The following is a 21,079-nucleotide window of genomic DNA, read 5'->3' as shown; positions in this document are numbered from 1 at the left end:
GCCAGGCAGACAGCAGGCTCCCAGAATGAACAGGTGAGCGGCTAAGCTGGGCACCCAGCTAGGGGTGCAGCTGCTCCTCAGGCCACCAGAGGGAGCCAGCACCCAACAGATGGGCCCCGGAGCCCTGAGAGCATGTGACCCATTCCTGCCAGCTGTCTCGAGATGACAGCTGAGATTTTATTAAGAATCATGAATTTCAAGGATGCTGAAAGGTTTGTCTCCACTTGAGCGGCACCTGAGGGACTGTTACATACTTTTCAATAGGGAGAGGCCTTGATGAGAAATCCCAGGGTCAGGCCAAGTCTGGGAAGCCACCGGGCCTGGGGTGGGCGACCACTTCCATGCACGCTGGGAGGGCCGCCCAACACTGCCGGGCCAAGCGGGGGTGGGCCTGGGGCTCAGGGTGGGCCCCTTCTCGGGCAGCTGTCTCTGTACCTCAGCCCCGTCCTCTGGCACCGAGCACATGGACACCACAGTGTGGCCTTTGGAGACAGAGTCCTGGGCTTGAATCCTCGCTCTGATGTGACCCTTCCTGACTGTGAGGGCCTGGAGGGCGCTAGGCCATCCAAAGCCTCAGTTTCCTCCTCTGTAAGAGAAGCTGCTGACAGCTACTTGGCAAGGCTGGTGTGAGACCACAGGCCCCAGATGCAGAAAGAACACACAACAGGCCCTCGATAACTGCGGGCTCCCCCTCTCTCCAGGCAGAGGGCTGCCTCTGAGTCCGTGATCGGGGGCCAGGGACCCGAGGACAGCAGCAGCCCAGCAGTCTGGAAGGGAGGGGCCCGTGGCATCTTTGAGGGCAGTGTCCCCGCAGACAGGAGGCCATGGGAGCCTGAGCACCCTCAGGGGCAGGGCTGGAGCTGAGTGGGGTCTCCCGAGGGTGGTGGGGCCGTAGGCAGGCCTGGCTGGCATGCTCTGCGTGGGACGGGAGAACCTCTCCCAGGTGAAGGGTGTGGGCCCAAGGGGGGTGGGCAGCCCTCCTTCCTCCCGCCAGTGCTGGCACCCTGGGCTGCACTCAGAGAAGGGGGCCTGGCCCTCTGGCCTCTATCCCGACATCCTTGGCTGTAGGCCTGGACTCCAGGCCTGCCTCCTCTGTCCCCCAGGCACCTGGTTCTTCCAGGCGGGGACCCAGCTGGGCCCTCATGGTGTCCAGGGACCCTCTGCTCCCTCTCCCTGCAGCAGTGAGCTGTACAAGACGCCAACATCCCTCCTGTCTACAGGGCACTTCAAGGGCCCAGCCTGCCAGTGGCTCCCTGGCTTCTGAAATATCCTGCGGGCAGGCAGGACGGACACTGCCTGTACAGTGATGTCCCCACCCTGCCCGCGAGTAAAGGAGCAGGGCCTGTCAGAGCCCAGGTCTCAGGACTCCTGGTTCAGTGCTCATTTTGAGAAGCTTCCTATCCGTGGCGGGGACTCCCAATGACGCTGGGAGGAATGCCAGCTGTGTGCCGGCCGGCAAAGATGCAGAGGGGACATGGGGTGCCCTGGTCTGCTCTGCCAGTTGCTGGGGGATGGTGAGAACAAAGTCTGGGAGCCACTTGCTTTCTGGAGAAGTACGGCCCCGCAGGAGGGGTGTGGCTTCCATAGGCCCCAAGGGCAGGGTGTCTTGGACAGAAGCTGCCCGCCCAGCATGCCAGCCTTTCCAGAACAGGGAGCTGCCCTCCTGCCTGGCCTGGGGAGAGGGCGGAGACATCAAGGATGGGGAGGGGCCCTCCCGGAGCTCTGTCCTCAGCTGGCCACTTAGGAAAGCAGAGTCCACCCCAGGCCTGGATGCTGGCTGGGCTGAGGGTGATGTCCAACCGCAGGCAGGTCCTGGGCTGAGGCCTTGCCAACTCCTGGTGAAAGGTTTGGAGCCTTTCACAAAGGGCCTTCTCCAGGCCTTTCCAGAGGCCTCTATGGATTGGACCTCTACCAGGAAAGGCCTTTCTTTCAAAAAGGCAGAGCACAGGAGGGTTGTGGGGAGGAGAGAAGCTGTGGGCAGAGGGGAGGGGTTGAGAGGGGCAGGGAGGGAGACGGGAGGAGAACCAGCAGTGCCAGGTACTGGGCAACATCTCATGGAAACCATGCCAGGAAGTATGTAGCACCATGCCCACTTTACAGATAGAGACTGACGTTTGCAGAGGGAGACGAACCTGCCCAGGGCTGCAAGGGACAAAGTCTCGATTCAAAGCCGGAACTGTGTGATTCCAAAGCCAGCACTCCTCCCCACCCAGGGACGATGCAGAACCAGAAAGGTCGAGGTCCAGAGATGGGGCGGAAGAGAAGCAACGCAGGCCGCAGGGGAGGTTGGGCGGGCAGCAGGCACAGGCCGGTTAGGGAGAGCCTCCCACGGGCAGGCGCCGCCCCATGACCTCAACCTGTTGTCCACACCTGCTGGCCGGCCGGGAGGACGGGACGGGTACTCACGAGCAGGACCGCGCCAGCTGGCAGAGGCCGCAGGCGGGCTTCCGCATCAGGTACATGGGCCAGCCGTAGGCGGCCAGGGCGAAGAGCATATAGTAGCAGACCTCTTTGTAGCGCAGCATCTCTTGCTGGAAGAGAGGATGCGGAGGGCAGTCACCCCCTGCCCTTCCCGCCTGCAGCCTCAAGGCCCCTGGGCGCCCCTCGATGGGGAAGGGGGCTCCCTCCGAGGCTCCGCAGGGGCTGCAGACCCCGCCACCGGCCCTGCAGGAGGGACTGCTCCTCCAGATGATAACTGCATTTCCCTAATTATCTCCACGCAACCAGTGCACGAATCCTCCGAGAGCTGTCCTGTTGCTTCAGTCTCAGAATTAACGATTTGGGGACAGAAAAATGCTCGGAGCCCTGGATCGATTTTCTTGCCCATTTTCCTGAGAAGACAGGGGGAGGCATGGGCAGCCATCACCCCTCCTCAGCCATCAGGCCCTGGGAAGGGACATTTAACCCTGAGAGGCCCTGGGCCGTCCGGCTGGCGGTGTCCGGGCCTCGAGCAGACACTGGAGACACTGACATGCTGGGTGACCAGACATGTCGCCAACCGTCTCGGCCTCAGGGTCTCTGTCTGCAGATATAGGAGACTCCAGCTTGACTCAGGGAGTCACAGGCTCCCAAGGGGCGTCTGGGGCAGATTGGGATCTCCCGGGAGAAAGGCGCCAGTTGGAAACCGGGCGTCTGAGGCAGCGGCTGCTGTTATCAGTCTGCTGGGCAGAGGGAGCGGGAGGCACAGGTGCCCAAGCGAGGCGGCTTCCGCGTCCCGGGGCCCCAGGCAGCGGAGGACTCCTGCACTTACACTTAGAGGGAATTAGTCACCTTGTAAAAGTTACAGAGGGCCATTAGTCATCTTGTGAAGTTCAAGAGGCAGCCTTAATCAGGGCCCGGGGCGGGCTGGGGGGGGCCGTCCCTGGGCGGGCTCCGTCTGCTCTTCAGGAACCAGCCAGAGAAGGTAATTATCCTCCTGCGCTCCTGGCAGGGCGGGGCACGTAGCCTCTGCCAGGTGGCAGCGGGACCCCAGCCCCTCGAGCCATGGCAGCCTGACCCCTTCTCGCCTAGTGGTCAGGGGTGGAGGGAGGGGTGGTGAGAGTGAGCCAGGGCAGCCCTGGTCAGCGGGGACAGGCTGTTTTCAGAGGGGACACAACTCCTGCTTTGGGGGGTGGCGGCAGATGGAGAAATGAGGCTGTTCCGGGCACTGAGGTGCAAGGAGTGGATCCTTCTAGTAGCGTCCCGACTGACACCGTCGTTTACTGGCACCACGCTGGGATCGGGACTCAGGATGGCTCATCTCCTCCCCACCAGGGCTCTGGTGGGAGGTGTGCCCAGCGCCACCTTATACCCACAGGAATGGGCTCAGAGGGCATCAGGGACTTGCTCAAGGTCACAGCGTGGAGCTGCTGCACACCAAATTGGTCTACTCTGGAGGCAGGGCTGGCTGTACCCCCACAGGGCGGGTCCATCTCTACCTGTGACACACATGCTGGATTTCTATTAAAGGTGCCTGCGAAGAGGTTCAACTCCTCAAAAAGGCTTAAAAACCAAAGTGCTATGTCTCGCTGCCTTTTTTTTTCCTGAGGAAGACTGGCCCTGAGCTAACCTCTGTGCCCATCTTCTTCTGTTTTATATGGGGGATGCCTGCCACAGCACGTCCCACAGCATGGCTTGATAAGCAGTGTGTAGGTCCGCGCCTGGGATCCGAACCAGCGAGCCCCGAGCTGCCAAAGTGGAACTCGTGAACTTAACTGCTACGCTACCATGCTGGCCCTTCACTGCCTTTATAACAACCACAGCAATAATAATACCAGCTCACCCTCATGGAGCACTTTGTCACCTTGAGAGGCTGGGACAAGACATTCTGAGCACGGACAGGCAGATTTGGGGGTTTCACTGTAGGACCAGCATGATGGGGAGATTCTCGGGAGGAAGGTGGCGGTAGCTGAGAAGAGAAGCTGTCTGGAGAGCTGAGGGGGGACTCGGGACAGAGCAGGTGTGGCTGATGCTGTGACTGCACAGGTCATTCAGCAAAGGGAGACAGGGATCCAGCCAGGGCGCTGGGGGGTGGGGGTTGGGGGGAGGTGTGGTTCTGACTCACCGAGTTCTTGAGGTCGAGGTACTTGGTGTTTCTGGTCACGGGCATCCCAGACAGGAAGGCCAAGATGTCATTGTTGGCCTGTAAGACAGGCTTGTGAAGGTGGCTGCCCAGATCCAGCTGCATGGCTGAGAGGGGCATCCAGGTCCCCGGGCTCTACGCCCATCCATTAGGCATCATCCATCAGGCCCCTGTGGTTAGAAGGCCCTGCGGCCAGCCTGGGCAGCAGCCACACACGGCCCAGCAGAGGGAAGTCACTCAAGCAAGAGCCGTGAGTGGCTGGCTGAAGGGATGAGCTGGGGAAGGGAGGGGAGCGAGCATCACGGGGTGACCTCTGGGGCCCAAGACGGTGCACGGAAGCTGGGCAGCGGGGGCAGCTGGGGCGGCGGGGGCGCCTGGGAGGAGGCCGGTGTGGGGAGGCTGCCTGGAGAAGGACCGGGTGCTCACCTCGTCCAGCACGGCGTTGCGCTTGGCCCTCTGCCGCTGCCGGAGCAGCACCAGGCCGGCGATGATGTCGGACGGCACGATGTCGAGGTCTCGGAAAAACTCAGCGAAGAGGTAGGCGATTTCCGAGTAGGCATCCTGTGAGGTCCAGGGAGGCAGGAGGCAGTGGCAAGGGAGCAGGAGAGAGGAGGAGAGACCAGGTGTGAACCCCCGGGGTGGGGTGTCCTCTCCGGGCCCCCTCCCCAGGTTCACCCCGGCACCTCCTTGGCGCCAGCTGGGCCTGACCCCGGGCGGCCCTCTGCAGCCCTGACCCTGAGGGCCCTGTCCTGGGCTCTGGGCTCCCGCCGAGCTGGCAGTGGCTGCCTGAGACAACCCCTGACCCTTCTCCGTCCTCCACCTCCCGGCCCTCTTCTGTCCTCGAGCTCCTACGGCACTCACCATCGACCACGCACAGATGCCAATGTGAGCCACTTCCTGTTCTTTCCCCAGACACTAGGAACCAAGCCCTGCACGGCCCGCTTGTTTCTCCTCCGGCCTTTCTCTCTAGCAGAGAAGCCAAAACTAAGCTCCTGGCTGCTTCCTCCCCGACTGAGTTTCTTCCCACCTCCCGCCAGCCGTGACCTTGAAAGGCCCCCAAAGGGCTCTGTGGAGCCCCTGGGTCTCAGGCCCCCTCCCACACCTGCCCGCGGCTGCAGGCTCGGGGACCCCCACGTGTGCCAGGAGAAGTATGCGATGCTGGGCCAGTAGCTCCTCTGGCTTCCCCCGAGCCCTGTCCTCAGGACAGCCCTGCCTAGGAGGCAGCCCTGCCGGCTGATGCTGAGTCTTCCCTGCGTCACCCCAAGCAGGAGGCTGGGACCTCTTCCCTAACCTGCTGGAGAGGCCGTGGTGGGAACAGACTCATGGCAACTGGCTCTCTCGCGCGGGGCTCCTGCCCGGAGTGTCTGGCTTTCGTAAGAGAAGAAAAACCCAGGGATGCAAACTCGAACACTTAATGGGGCCAAACAGAAGCTGCTACTGCTCAGCTCCAGCTGACCAGCCCTGTGAGGGGCCCACGTTGCCAGATCCAGAAATATGGAAGTTTACACAAACGCCCTTGATTTTTAAATGTTGGCATCCAATTCAAACATTTAAGCAACACAGCCATCGACTGATCAAAGCGTGCTCTAGGGGCCGGCCCAGTGGCATAGTGGTTAAGTTCACACGCTCCACCTCAGCGGCCCGGGGTTCACTGGTTTGGATCTTGGGCATGGACCTGCACATGGCTCATCTAGCCATGCTGTGGCGGCATCCCACATAGAGGGTCTAGAAGGAATTACAACTAGGATGTACAACTCTGTACTGAGGCTTTGGAGAGAGAGAGAGAAAAAAAGGAGGAAGACTGGCAACAGATGTTTGCTCAGGGCCAATCTTCCTCACCAAAAAAAAAAAGAAGAAGAAGAAGAAGAAAGAAAGAAAACCATGCTCTGGACTGGACCCCTGGGCTATCAGTGTTTGATGGGACCCAGGGTCTGGGCCCCTCTATGATGGGCTGCCTTTCCCCCCCGCCCCTGCTTTTTTCTCCCCAACTCCCCCCAGTACATAGCTGTATATTTTAGTTGTGGGTACTTCCAGTTGTGGCATGTGGGACATTGCCTCAACATGGCCTAATGAGCGGTGCCATGTCCACGCCCAGGATCCAAACCGGCAAAACCCTGGGCTGCCGCAGCGGAGTGCACGAACCCAACCTCTCAGCCACGGGGCCAGCCCCTGGGCTGCCTTTTCACCAGGTTCCAGCAGCAGACTCTGCTCTGTGCCAGGAGGGGTGGGCGTGTCCCCGTGGGCCCTGGCAGTGGCGAGGAGGCTGCTCCCTGCCTTCTGCCTGGTCTGCCTGTGGCCCAGGCCCTGGACTATGACCCCTCAGGACTCCCAGAGAGGCCCGTGGGGGGCTCCCCACCCACCAGGGAACCTCGGGGGCTTTCTTACACTTGATTACTCACTCTATGGCTCACCAGGGGCTGCGGATGGGCAGGAGCCACTCAAAGCTTCTGGTGGCTTCCGCGGAGGGCACTTTGCTGTCTGGCTCAGGCAGGACTGGTCTCCTGACCTCAGTGGCTCTGCCACTAACTAGCTGTGGGACACTGAGCAAGTCACTCCACCTCTCTGGGCCTCAGCTGCCCGATCTGCAAAATGAGGGGTGGCTGGATGATCTCTAAGGGCCCTGCCAGCGCTAGGGGCTCCATCTTGAGGACCCTGCCTCCCTCCCCTGGGGCCGCCCTGCTGCCTTCCTTCTGCGGCACGCTCTTGTGAGAAGCCTGGCCCCTGTGGTTCCCAACGCGCCCGGGTGCGGAAGGCTGACTGCGCGTCAAGGACCACACTGAGCACTTCAGAGCTGTGATGGGTCTTCCAGAGAAACCCACAGCTGGTGACACGCTGCTTCTTGGTCTCCGGGTCGTCCTGATCTTTGAGTCTCTCTTCCCCTGAACTAGACCCTAAGTTCCAAGGGGTCTGTTCCCTTGACAAAGCGAGGGGTGGCCAATTCACACGCGCGTGAGTCGCTCAGTGAGGAACAGCTCCTCCCACCAGCAGCTGTCCCCCTGCTCCCGCTCACGGCCCAGCCTCCCTCCACCAGCCCCGCCCCACCCGGCCCTGCTGACAGCGGGACTGCAGCCCAAGGGAGGCGACGTCCTGGTACTTACTGACTGCGAGTCCTTCGTCCTGGTGCAGCAGAGGAACACTTTGAGCCGGCGTGACCAGCTGGTGGCCTGACCCTCCTCTAAGCGGTGCCTGCAAAGGGGGACAGTTGCTCTGTGTGAGGTCAGGGGGCTAGATCAGAAGAGCCGGGGCCCGGATGTAATGGAAACAGGGCGGCCTGTTCCCAGGACCCCACCAAAGGGCTCCCCGGCAGGGGGTGTGGAGGAGGACAGGGCCCAGGCCTGGCCAAACTGGGTGGCCAGTGACCTGGCTGTTGGCCAGCAGAGCACTCCTGGGGGGCACTCCTGCCATCGGCCAAGGCCGGGACTGAACGCCAGCATGCCCGGGGGCTCCGGAGCTGGGAACCCAAAAGTGGGCGCTGCTCTGAGGCCCAGGTGTCCTAGTCTCCAACCAAGAGCCCTGGGAGATGGCAGCAGGGTGCTGGGCCTCTGACTCATCCCAGGGCCTGGAGCAGACCTGCTTCCCTCAGAAAGGATTTCAGATACTCACCTTCTCTGTGCCTGGGGGAAGACGAAGGGGCTGGAGGAGGCCCTGAACATTAGAAGGGCAGGGCCCCACCCTTCACTGCACGGCTGGCCCTGTCCTTTCCCACCCCCAGCCCCAGTCCCAGGGAGTCTGGATGCTCGGATGGGAGTCAAGGCACCAGGAGTCTGCACCCAACGGCAGAGCGACTGGCCAGTTACCCACGGACGCCCTTCCGATGCTGGTGCCAGAAGCCGGTGTGTTTCGGGCATAAAGATAACAAATGCAATGTTAAAAATGCACATTTCCAGACTGAGCAAGAAGGGGCCCACTTGCTCTTATGACATGCGCCCTCCTGCTGGCCCCTTCAGAGCCTGACGCCAGCGGGCAGTAGGAGGGAAAGGCACAGGTGACCCCGAGGGCATGCAAGGCACTTAGCATCCATCAGGAGTGACAAGCTGGGCCCTCCTTCCCGAGCTTCTTGGCTCCTCTCAGCGGCAAAAGGCCGCTTCCTGCTCCCAGCCCTGGCTCCACAAGGCAGCGGGTGACAAGGACAGTGGGGAGCCACAGGGCCTTCCAGGGCTACCGGGGGCCATTAGGAAAGTGTGCAAAGGAATTGCTGTTTCTGGGATCTGCAAGCCCTAACGGACTCGGGCAGCCTTACATCCTGAACCAACGTCCCACCTGCCAGCTGCTTGATGAAGGGACAGCATGCTAGGCAAGCTGGGCTCCCCAGGCATCACATTCTTAAACCCATTCTAACCTAACGGGGCTTCTAACTTCCCCGGGAAGTTCCAGCTGATGGAAGCGCTGACCAAACACTTGACTGCAGTACCCGTTCTGCCCACCAGGGGGCAGGTGGAGCCGGTGACAGGTTTGGTCTAATGCATCAGTCTGGCTCCGGAGACGAAGACGGGGAGAGACATATGAAATCTGCACAGAAAGTTCGCGGACCAGCACCCCTCTGCCCAGTGGCTCAGTATCATGAAGGGAGAATAGACACGCCTTCTGCAAAGATCCAAGGTCGAGGCTCCAGGGAGTAGTGCTGGGAACGACCCATCTCCCAAGCCCCACCAGGTTTCACTGGAAGGAAAAAGGGACAAGGACTCGAGCATCTTCCTGACTTCCAGAAACTAAAACAGCCTGTCGGTGAGGCACAGCGGGTCTGTGCATGTCCCCAAACCTGGAAGTGGGTGAAGGGTCAGTGGGCTTGAAAAGGTCCCGGTTAGAAAAACTGTCTGCTGGTTTCAGAGCAGAGGGAGGGCGACTGGAGAATGGCCTGAGAGGTGGTCATGTTAACCGAGGCATGCCCAGCCCCGTCCAAGAGCTGGAGGAACCCCAACAGGTCCGGAGACTGCAGGAAGAGCTTCTCATAAAAATGACAGCCGTGGGTCAGCCCGGTGGCACAGCAGTTAAGTGTGCCTGTTCTGTTTCAGCAGCCTGGGGTTCACCGGTTCGGATCCTGGGTGCGGACATGGCACTGCTTGGCACGCTATGCTGTGGTAGGTGTCCCACATATAAAGTAGAGGAAGACGGGCATGGATGTTAGTTCAGGGCCAGTCTTCCTCAGCAAAAAAAAAAAAAAAAAAAAGAGGAAGATTGGCAGCAGATGTTAGCTCAGGGCTGATCTTCCTCAAAAAAAAAAAAAAATGACAGCTGCCACCAGCCCCCACTGCCAGCTGCCCTGGGCCCCAAAGGCAATTACCCAGAGTCAGGGAGGGGAGACTTTTTTCCAGGGCCCCAGGAGCCCAGAAACCAGGTCGGGTGGGGGGCATGTGCTCAGAGTGAGCAAAGTGGGAGGGGTGGCCACCAGCTGTGCCGGGAGGGAAAACGGGCTCCCGGGCCTTGGCTCCGAGACCTGGCATTTCGGGCTGGGAGGTGGCCAGCCCAGGCGCGGGTGTGGCTCCTGCTGCGGCGCTGAGCTGACGTGGAGAGCCGGGGGGAGCCGAAAGAAGAGGCCGGGGAGGGTGGGGTGGGGGGATTTCTGCTGGACTTGGGGGCCTGGGCAAGCCGCTCCGCTACCTGAGGGGTCCTGACCCTGGTGCTGTGGGCTGGGGATGGAGCGCTCCACCGTGACCTTGAGAAAGGTGACCTGCCCTCTCTGGGATATGGACTCATCCATAGAATGGGTCTCACTATAGCACCAGGGCTGGCGAGAGGAGGGAGCCGACTGCTCGTGGAAGGGGCTCAGTGCAGGGGCCTAACTCACGGTGGGAGCTCGATTATTGGGAGTTCCTGTGACCCACCCTGGAAGCCCCCCAGTCTTTTTCTTTCAGTAAACGGGAATTACTGAGACCCTGTCTGAACGCCTTCCCTCATCTTCTCTGCCATGGCACAGCTTTCCCCCTTCTTCAAGCACCATACCAAATCTACCCCCTCCAGGAAGCCTTCCTTGATTAACCTCCTCCAGCCCCTTGAATACTAGAGGCAGCCTAGCTTAGTGGTTAAGTACAAGAGCTCTCCAGTTAGACTCCCTGGACTTGATCTCGGCCCCATCATGTACAGTCTGTATTATCTCAGGCAAGTCACATAACCTCTCTGTGCCCCAGTTTCTTCATCCGTATTACGAGGATGATGGTAACAGCTACCCCATAGAGTTATTGTCAGTTAATATCTGCAATGCTTGGTCGGTGTATCCACCCTTCCTGCTGTTACCATCATTGTCGTAGCACTGAAGATGAAAACAAGGCTAACAATGGCTACCGTTCACTGAGCAGGTACCAAGAATGAGCATTGTGGGAACCATCGTGTACATATTATCTCATTTAAATCTCACAGCAGAAGCACGAGGCAGGAACTGTCATTATTCCCAATTTACAGACCAGGAAACAGAGGCTGGGAGAGGCTGAGCCCTTGACTGTTCACACAGGTTGAGACGCAGCTTGGGAGGCGCAGGGCCAGCCCCTGCCCTCCCCTCAGTAGACCCACCCGCCCCACCAACTGACCGCAGGTTGTAGGTCCGCAGGTTGCGCTGCCTCCTCTTGGTGGCTCTGAGCTTGACGAAGGTGCGGCCCGTGGGGTCGAACACACAGAGGACAGTGATGCAGACGCTGAGGATGACCACCCAGTTGCAGACGACCATCCCTGTGGGGGCAGCAGTGGGACACAAGAGGTGCTGCGGACACCTCCCTGGCTCACCAGCTCTCAAGAAAGGGGCGCTGGAGCCTCTCTCCCCGCAGCTGCTTCTGAGGCCCACCAGCAAGGTCAGAAGCCCCTGGCCGCAGCCTCTGGCCACGTGGCCATCCCTCGCTGAGCCGTGACCCCAAGGCCCACCCTTGGCACAGAGCAGACGGCTCTGTGGGTTTCCAGCGAGGCGTCGAGGGGCCCTCAACTGTTGCCCTAGGCGGCTGTGCCTCCTGCTGCTCCCCCAGACCAGGGTCCCCCAAGGGGGGATGGCAGATCACAAGGAAGAAGGCCACAGACCGCCCAGCCAACCCGCCGGCATCCTCACAGAAACCATTTCCTGCCGGTGGTGCCCAAGCTTCCTCTTCTCTAAACCGGCTCTGTCCCTTCCACCCTGGGCTGGCAGACATACCGAGGGTGACGTTCTTGGCAGTGAGGTCATTACAGGAGGTGTAATACTGAGTGAGCCAGACGATGCCCACGATGGCATAGATGAACTCGATCACCAGGATGGCTGCAAGGAGAGCAGGGCCCCGGCTGAAGGACGGCTACCGTCTGCCCTCCAGGGAGGCCCCGGAACCCTGGCCTGGTCCCTCCTACTGCGGGGCCTCCAACCAGCTCGCTAGCAGGGGCATGGGACCACCCACCGCCCCCTGCCACACAGGCCGCGACGGGGACGGGCCCAGGGAGGTGGTTGTCCCACCACCATTCTGTCCTGTTGTGATGCGCCCACCTCCTGTCCTAGCTCACGGGCCCTCAGGCCCCGACACCTCCCCAAGAAGGTGACCGGATGATGACAGGCATCGCCCTGTTCTTTCACGATTTTAGAATGACATCCACGAACTCCGGAATCAACGTATTTTAGGCAAGTTAACTAGCCTCTCTGAGCTTCCGTTTCACCGTCTGTAAAGTGGGGGTGACAAGGTCTACATTACAGGACTACGTGCGCTTGGTGGAAACTGCTGTTTCCCAGGAAGAGGGCTCCAGCACTTGAGGCAGGAGGAGGGAGGGAGGGAGTCGGGGGGAAGCTGGCCAAGCCCTAAGCCCAGGGCTGACATGGGGTCAGGGAGGGGGATCCGGCAGCCCCGGAGGAGACAGTGTTGGAAGAGCTGGCTCCACAGGCAGCACCATGTGGCAGCTAAGAGCCCAGACTTTGGGGCCAGACAACCCAGTTCAAATCTCAGCTCGGACACTCACGCATTTACTAGCTGTGTGACCTTGACCTCCCTGGGCCCCAGATGCCTCATCTGTAAAACAAGACCGATAACAGCTCCTCCCTGAGTTAACACGGGGGAAAAGGGCTTAGCACAGTTCCTAGAAGCACAGTGGACGTGTTCACTAGGAAGGACCAGAAGCCCAGCAAGAAGACAAAGGCTGGCCCCCCAGGGAGCTGGGTCAGGCCCGAGGAATCCCAGAAGAGGGGACAGTTTGGGGAAGGGTCACAAAGCAGCTGAAGAGATGCACGTGACCTAGAGCAGAGGTTGGCAAACTTTTTGTGTAATGGGCCAGAGAGGAAATATTTCAGACCTTGCGGGTCACGCTCTCTGTCGCAACTACTCAGCTCTGGTGTTGTCACGAAAAAGCAGCCAGAGACTGTGAGCACATAAATGAACGGGTGGGGCTGGGTTCCAATAAAACTTTATTTACAGCAATAGATGGCGGGCCAGATTTGGCCCTCAGGCTGTGGTCTGCCCACCCCTGGTCTCGAGAGTAAGCCCAGTAAGTCTGTTGGTTGGCCGCTGTACACCGGTGCTGGCGGAGGGCCTGGCCCATTGCATGTGCCCAACACACGCTGGCTGAATGAAGCATGGAGCACAGGAGGAGGGTGGAGGTGGGGGTGGTCCGGAGCAGCCCCCCAGCCGAGGCAGGTGGCCCTTACCCAGGCGCACGTAGAGCACGTACTGCATGGATTCGCGGGGCTCCGTGTAGAGGATGCCCCCGCGCATGCTCAGCCAGATGATGGCCATCTCGGCGATCATGCAGCTCAGTAGGATGCCCAGGTAGCCGCGGCCGTGGTCCACCAGGTTCAGGGAGCAGGCCTCGTGCGGGTTGTAGACCAGGCCGAAGAGCACCACAGACAGGATCACAAACCTGGGGGGACACCCGCGTGAGGGCCCGGCAGCCTGTGCGCCCCCCACGGCCCCTGCAGGCAGGCCCTGCCCACGTGGGTATCACCCTAAGGGGGTCGGGGTTTCAGACACCTCCTCCTGGGAGCGTGACAGGGTCAGGACAGATGGCCGGAAAGCCTCCTTCCAGGCCTATGCAGGTGTGGCCCTGAGACTCACCAGGTGGTGTGCAGGAGGAAGAGGAAGATAGCTGGCAGGACGAGGTCATCGCTGCCCACAGACCAGCGCCGCCGGAACACCACGATCCCGGGCATGGCTGGCTGCTGTGCGGAGGCTCAGCGGGCCTGACACTCACCTCCTGAAAGAGAGCAGAGGACCCTGTGGCTGCCCGGGCCGCTGTGGAACCGGGCCACCTCACTCCCAGCCAGCTGTGCCCAGCAGCACAGGCATTTCTCCCAGACCCCACGGCCTAGGGGCTTCCAGGCCACTGGAAATACTGACCCATCCCTGTGCAGGACCGCCTCCCGCCCTATCTACCGCCCAGAGCCAAGAGGAAGGACCTCAGCAGCCACAGCGGCTTTGGTGTGAGGTCTCTCCTGCACCCCAGACTGGCACTGGCCCCATGGGATCCACTCTGCCTGAGGTTACTCCACCGTGACTGTTCAGCTCCATTCAAGACCTGGGCTCACCCCTGGCTCCCCACGTAGGATCGGGGGAGTCCCTAGGCACCCTATGGCCTTTCCTCAAGGAGACGTGGCCCAGTGTACACATTGCTGGGGGGAGGGAGGGCCCCCCAGACCAAGCACGAGCCGAGCAGGGTGGGTGGAGGGCTGAAGGCCATGGGGAATGTGGGGGTGAGGGCATGCATGGGGCTGCAAGCATGGCGGGTGGGAGGGCCAGCACAGAGTGGGTCTCAGTAAGTATCTGTCGAATGAGGTCTTCGCTGTCTTGCTTTGCTGGAACCCCGGGAGGATGCTCTGTGACTCGATTTTGCACCTATCAGACAGAAGTCCCAACCACAGCTAGGCCTCCTGGTAGGGGAGGACAGGGTGGACATAGGGGGTCAGGAGCATGGCTGGGGCACCCAGCCCCACTGCCGGAAAGGCCCTGGGTGAGCCCTGCAGGGTAACCCACCCTCCCGGCAACAGCACCTCCCATGCCACCCCGAGCCAGGCAGCCTTTACTGCCCGCTGCCCAACTCTCTGAAGTCACTGAATTCAAACAGCCACAGGCAAGCTTAGGGAGGAGTGCCCAGGAATCTGGGGCCCGCACTCCCTAGGGCCCCAGGAATGAGGACAGTGGTGCAGGCCAGGAGGCTCCCCACAGGGGGTTGGTCCAGGAGATCCCAGGGAGGGGCTCCAGGGCAGCCCTGTGCTGAACTGTGCAGAGAGGGGCTGGGTGCCCCATGGGTGGGCAGCTGCCCCCAGGCCAGCAGGGGCTTACATGGCACCTGGTCCAGGGGCAGGTGGTCAGTCAGGGGAAAATGAGTGTCCACAGAGACAGGCATCACTCGAGAAGGAAGTGGCCGAGCCTCCCCCACTGGTGGGCAAGGCCCTCAGGGTGGGCGAGGGGATGTGGGTCCGGGTGGTGGGCCGGCATGGCCAGCCTGACCCGTCTCCGTCCCCCTCTCCCTCTCTCTGGAGCAGCCACTTCATCCAGCCGCTGCCAGGCTGCTCCCGGGGAGCTGGCGGCCTGGCGGGCGGGCTGGCGGGCTAGGCTGCTGGGGTCGTGCCTACTCCTCCCCCCACCCTCAGGAAGTGACATCATCCCAGTCTCTCCGAGGAGGAGTCGGAGCATGGATTCTGGGAAGCAAGGAGAAGGATGGAGAGCGCGGGAGCCACATGGTGGGGTGGTTGGGGGCGGGGGCGGGGGGGTTCTGGGAACGCAGGGGCCTGGGGCTCCAGTGGTGTGTCTGTGACAAGCAGCTGACAGCACTGCTTCTTTTCAAAATGACGGGATGGGAGGGGCCGGGACACCGTGGGTGGCAGCAGGGCTGGAGCAGGACTGCGCTGCCAACAGCTGGTGTTTCAGCCGCCAGTTCTCTACAGCCCCTCCCATCTCCAGGTGGCTCTTGGAGGGTAAGGTGGAATGTGGGGGGGGGGGGCGTGCTCAGGGTGCCCCCCTCACATGAATGGAATGACTGAGAGGTCTGGCACCAGCAGGTTCCCAGCAGATGCATTCCCTCTAATCAGGCCAGCCCTGGGGGCGGCGGGGGAGGAAGTTGAGTGCCGACCCGTGGAGGGGCTGGCGGGCGAGGCTCTTGCCCTTGCCAGCATCCCAGAATATCTGCTTCTCAGGTTTGGCCCGCAGACCGCCCTCCCAATCGCCCGGAGGGGCACGCGCCTCTCATCCCCACCCTTCCCCTCTTGGAGTCTGGAGCGGCTAACACTTCTTCGATTCATGCGTACCATTCACGCAACACCCTCAAACTCACACACAGCCCCACACGTGCACACGGCCCCGCCCTCCCCGCTCTCAGGCGGGAGAAATGGGGCGAGCCTGGCACGAGGCCCCACAGAGGCAGCCAAGGATCTGTCAAGACCCTGGAGTGATGTGGCCAGTGCAGCCTCTGCCCCAGCTGTGGTCAGTGCCAGAGTCCACCCAGATCAGGTGGCAGGGCTCCTGCAGGCTGACCCCACTGGGCACCCCATGACAGGCCTGCATCCAGGGCCAGCCCACCAGCGCAGAATCCCAGGCATGGCGCTGGGAGCCCAGGCTGCCTGGCTTCAAACCCGGGCTCCAATACCCGCTAAGCGTACGACTTACGAGTCGTGCCTCAGTTTCCTTAGCTGTAAAAGTGTCGCTCATCCCCACCCGCTAAAGTTCTGGTGAGGACCACGTGGGGGAAATGTCTGCAGACACCCTGGCCCTGCTGGATACGCCAGTGATGCCTCAGCGGGGGCGGGGGGCGGGGGGCGGAGGAAGGGAGCCCGAGACCCTGATGGACCAGCCACCCCTCCCCTGCCTGGCCAGTGGCTCCTCCAGCTGGTCACCAACAGGTCATGGTCTGGGGTGGGGGTGACAGGGCCTGTGCTGCTGCTGGGGGAGGGTGAGACGACTCGAGTCCCTGAGGGTTCATAAATCTCAGGGCTGCTATTTTTGAGGGCCTGAAAGGCGCCTTTTCTCTGAGACCCCGGCCCTTCACAATGGGGGCCTGTTCCCCTGCTGGGATGTGATTTCATCTGGAGGAAATGTCTCAGGATGGGGAGGGCAGAGGCTACTTCCTGGCGTGGGGCTGCCACAGAGTCCCCCCCCTCCCCGCCCCTGACCGCCAGGGCACAGGGTCCCTGCCTTCCAACAACCACAGTGGGGGGCACACAGCCTCGCCTCCTTACCCCAGACAGTGGCACTTGTAGGACAGGCGTGGTGTCCCCTCCAGCAGGGAAGAACAGGGGCTCTGCTGGCGGCCCCTCATCACATGGAAGGAATGACTTGATCAGCCCTGGGGGCCCCTTTCTCCCCCACCCACAAAGCCCAATTTCCCTGCTGGTGATTCAGACCCGTTGGTTAAGCAGCAACCATTCTGGGAGTTCCTTTTTCTAAAAATAGAAAACTCTTTAAAAATGCACATGCTGTCCCCTACTTTAAAAACCATCCATGGCTCCCCCTGGCCTTCAGGATAAAGTCCAAGCCCCCTAGGCAGCAGCTAAGGGCCGCAGTCACCAGCAGTCAGGCTGTGCAACCTTGGGCAGGTGCCTTGCCCTCTCTGAGTCCTGGAGCAGGAAGCTACTCCCCAACCCGTGGGGACAGACTCTAGCACAGATCCCCCCTGCTGCCGCTGGTTCCTTCTGGCTGGGGAGGTGCTCCAGTCCCTTCTCACACTGCCCCATCCTCCTTTCCCAACTCCTCCAAACTTGCTGTTCCCTAAAAACATCTCACTGGAAGATTCCATGCTTCGCTTGCCCCAGTTCCTCTGCCAGGCAAAATCCCACTCGTTTTTCTAGGCCAGCCAAAAGTCACCTCATCTCTGGAATGCTCCTGGCCAGCCCCACCCACCCCACTCTTCTCAGGCGGAACAGGCTGCTCCCTGACGGGACCACCCCAGACCCCTCACCCCAGTGTCGCGCTGGGCACACTGTCTTACAGTAAACCTGCTGATTCCTTGCTGCCCATTCCAGCCCCGGCTCAACTCAGAGTCCCTGAAGGCCAGGGTCCCGCAGCACCGTCCATCTTCACACTGCCCTCCCGCCTCTGGAGGGTGACACAGCCAACCTCGAATCCGGTCCTTCTCCTCGGGAGCAGCCTGGGCCCAGGCCCAAAGTACTGCTGCATCCCCCGAGGCAGCTGCACCAGCAGGCCAGCAACAGCTCGCCTCCCTGTCACACGGGTCACACGGGTCCTCTCAGCCCACAGCCTCCGCCCTTCCAGATGTGCCCCAGCCCAGCTCCCCTGATGGCTCAGGAGAACCATCTTCCCCTCCTCGGGCTTTCTTAAGTGTTCTCAGGCTTCCGTTTCTTCTGTCTGCAAAACCAGGGGAGCACCACCCCCTCAGGCTGTATGGAGAACTCACTGCAATGATGTCACTAAAGGTTTGCACGGGTGCTGGCAGACCCCACGGCTCCATTTGCGGTGGCTTTCCTGTTAACAGAGCTCCTGAGGGGCTTTTGGGGGACTTGTTGGCAGGGTGACCTGTGACCTGGCCCGGGGGTCTGGGCAGGCGCTGCTGATGCCCACGACTGGCTCCAGCTGATCGGGAAGGACTGGCCGGAGCAGACAGAAGCCCTGACTGGGTGACCTGCCCCCGCCGTGGGCCTTGGGGGGCTGCCGGCTAAAGCACCCCAGGCTGGGTCTCCTCCCCTGATCCTAACGTCCCCTTGGGCTTGGCCGGGGAGCAGGTTTCGGGGAGAAGAGCCCCTGGGCAGCGGGTCCCAGCCGGCGGGGTGCCCAGAGTCCCCAGGGGAGGGAGGAGGGCATGGGCTGCTGTGGCCGCCTCCAGGCGGCCCGGCTCAGAGAGGTCAGGCCTGGGGCCGATGGGAGATGGGAGCCAGGCCAGGTCACGGGAGTCAGGCTGAAGCCGGTGCCCACAGGGCACAGGATGATGTGCTGTGGGAGGCCAGTCCACTGCCACCTCCAGCCTCTAGGTCAGCCCAAGAGGCTTCCGACCAGGCAGAGGTGGCCAGGGATAGGCTGGAGACTGAGCCTGAAGGAAGGGATGACAGCCAGGTCCAGGCCACAGGGAGACATCTGACATCAGCTGAGCGCCTCCTGTGTCCCAAGCCCCGGACTAACCACCTTCCAGCCTGTCAGCAGCGATGCAGAGGAAGTGTCACTCACACTTCACATGCTCAAAACACAGGCTGTGTCTGAGCCCTGGCTCCGTACTTACTGGCTGTGGGACCTCGGACAAGTTACTTAACCTCTCTGTGCCTCAGTTCCTCATTTCCACAATGGGGCTACTGAACACCACCTAGGACAATGCTTCAGAATTGTCATGAGGGTTCAACGAGTCACACACCTAAGACAGCACCTGTCACGTAGTGAGCACTCCTCTGTGATTATTACCATGGAAGAACGAGGAGACGGAGGCTCAGGGACTTCGCCCCGACACCTTCCGAGCGGCAGGAGGCCCGGGTCCTTCCTGCTGTCGTCCGAAGCCCTCACCTCGGGCAGGAACATCCGAGTTAGATGGGGCCTCAGAAACAGTCTGCCACCCCCCTTTTTGGGATAAGAAAACTGAGTTCAGAAAGGCCCCAGAGGCCCCCAGCTTTCCTGTAACACCCATCCCTGCAGCGTCACCACCAGGTGCTGGACACACGGTCCCGGAGTCCCCGAGCCGGCCCCCGCCCTTCTCCTTCCCCGCTGCACAGCCCCCTCGAAGCCCCCAAGAGACACTGCTGTCAACAGTGTCACCCAGAAAGATGGGTGACAGCCTCTCTTTCACGCTCCTGAAGGTGCGTAACCCTCTCAAAAGCTGCCAAAACCCACGTGAGCTCCCTCCCGGAGACCAGTCCACAAGAAGGCAGGCACCACTCGTGCAGCTCCAGACGGGCATCACGGCCGGTCTCTGCCTCCCCGCGGGCAGGGACCCCAGCGCTCCGCAGCTCGGCTGGCAAAGGAGACAAGGCTCTCAGACCCCAGCCCACCTTCCCCGGACCCCTAGTCCACCCCTGCCTGCTGAGGCTGGTGATGGGGTCAGGCCTGGCCACATCCAGAATGGCCAGTCCCAGACCGAGAGCAGCGTCCCCAGGCCAGAAAGTCACCGCCCCTCCAGCCCTGGGTTTCTTCTGAAGAAGGAGGAGCCTGGGCTAATGGGAGGTTTGTATTTATTTGTGTTCACAACCAACAGCTGCATGTGCCTTATAGGACCCACAAACAGGGAAAAGGTAGAGTATACATTTAAAAACAAACAAACTTCAGAACAAAAACTAAATAAATTAAAATAGGAAGTCGGGGAATCTGGTGTACACATGCAAGACATAAAGGCCCACACAGGAGCTACACGGAAAACTATCATTAGACTGAACTTCCTGGTGGCCAAAGCAAAAAGGGAATCTGGGGAGTCTGTAAGGGCTCTTTCAGGGTGTTTTGATCCTTGGTGCCCAGAGGCGAAGGCCCAGGACTCCCACTCCCGTGATGAACGGGATTCCCCCTGTGAGGAGGCTTTGAAGTTAGAAGGAGCTCTCAAAGAGGTAACAGGGACAGGCACCTGCGGCCGGCTGGCTGCTCCTGGTCTGTGTGGTTCCTAGGGTGTCTGGGTTGGGCATTGGAGCTTGTCAAGTCTTACGAGGGCATCTAACTCAGGGGACTGATGCAGTGAAGCTGGGCCCCGGGCAGCCTGCAGGGTGCATGGTAGCCGCCAGAGGCTCCATCCCAGCCAGGGCGGGCTCACCGACGGGCCACTCTCCTGCCCAACAGGGCTGGCAGCCGCCTCCTGCCTTTTAGCCGGGGCGCTCAAACCCCGACTCCTCCACTCTCAGCTGCGGGGCCAGTTAGAGAGCTGGTGAAGCTCTCTGCTGGCTTACGAGGCTCACGTGGAGAGCACGTGCAGAGGAGGGACTGACCCAGGACCAGAACTGCTCACGACACTGCAGCGCAGTTCCAGGTGATGGCGGGGAGACCTCGGCCCACCTGCAAGCTGGGGACCCAGCCACTCACCTCCTCTGGCATTCGTCGGTTGCCTACCACGTCTGGGCCTCCCCTAAGCCCTTTACAATCACAGCTCATTAATCCTCATGACAACTGTGAGGGACATACTGCTGTAACCACATTTTACAGATGGGCTGAGGGACTTGGCCTGGGTCACACAGCCCGGTCCCAGAGCCCGCAGCTTAACCGCTGCATGCTGGTTCTGAGGAGCAGGATTCTGCTAAATGCCTGTTTCTGACCCCAGAAGCTGGCCTCGAACATCCCCTCACGGGGTGAAGAGGCAGGGCCTCAGGGCCCACAAAGAGCTCTGAGTCCCGGGGCTCCAGACTCCCGGTCGGGGAAGGTGTGGGTGTCGCCCATTCTGCAGAGGAGGAGAACTGAGCCCAGGGGGGTCCCGTGGTCTGTCCTGAGTGAGCGGGCTGTGGGGCTGCGAGACGGCACAGAGCTGGACACTTTGTATCACCTGTCCCAGCCTCATCGAGACATAGGGGTATTTTCGAGCTCTAGAGATGAAGAAACAAGCTCAGGGAGACGTGCTGGCTTGCCTACAGATCCCACAACAAGGAGGCAGAGCAGGGACTTCAAGGGCCTCCTGGAGCCACTTGAAAGGGAACAACCTCTCCGGCTGTGGGTCCGAGTCCTCATCCCACGCACACAGCCACAAAGA

The 21,079-nt window shown here is 61.0% G+C and overlaps 1 protein-coding gene across 6 annotated transcripts in view; it reads right to left on the bottom strand.

Moving 5' to 3' along the window:
- DAGLA (diacylglycerol lipase alpha) overlaps positions 1–21,079 on the bottom strand; it is a 63,228-nt gene that overhangs the window by 11,863 nt on the left and 30,286 nt on the right. For 5 of the 6 annotated variants that reach the window (XM_070564114.1, XM_070564115.1, XM_070564116.1 and 2 more), the window contains 8 exons: positions 13,546–13,684; positions 13,140–13,351; positions 11,673–11,774; positions 11,083–11,221; positions 7,660–7,747; positions 4,988–5,122; positions 4,544–4,621; positions 2,407–2,531 (listed from right to left, as the gene is read on the bottom strand). In XM_070564114.1, the coding sequence (XP_070420215.1) occupies positions 2,407–2,531; positions 4,544–4,621; positions 4,988–5,122; positions 7,660–7,747; positions 11,083–11,221; positions 11,673–11,774; positions 13,140–13,351; positions 13,546–13,640 (974 nt within the window). In that variant the 5' untranslated portion in view covers positions 13,641–13,684. Of the gene's footprint in view, positions 1–2,406; positions 2,532–4,543; positions 4,622–4,987; positions 5,123–7,659; positions 7,748–11,082; positions 11,222–11,672; positions 11,775–11,993; positions 12,164–13,139; positions 13,352–13,545; positions 13,685–21,079 lie in introns of all 6 variants that reach the window. The other variant, XM_070564119.1, reaches the window with a different exon arrangement.

Source organism: Equus przewalskii, chromosome 11 (assembly GCF_037783145.1).
Source record: "Equus przewalskii isolate Varuska chromosome 11, EquPr2, whole genome shotgun sequence".
NCBI lineage: Eukaryota > Metazoa > Chordata > Mammalia > Perissodactyla > Equidae > Equus > Equus przewalskii.
Note: the sequence above shows the minus strand (reverse complement) of the source record. Positions and strands in the feature narration are given on the sequence as shown.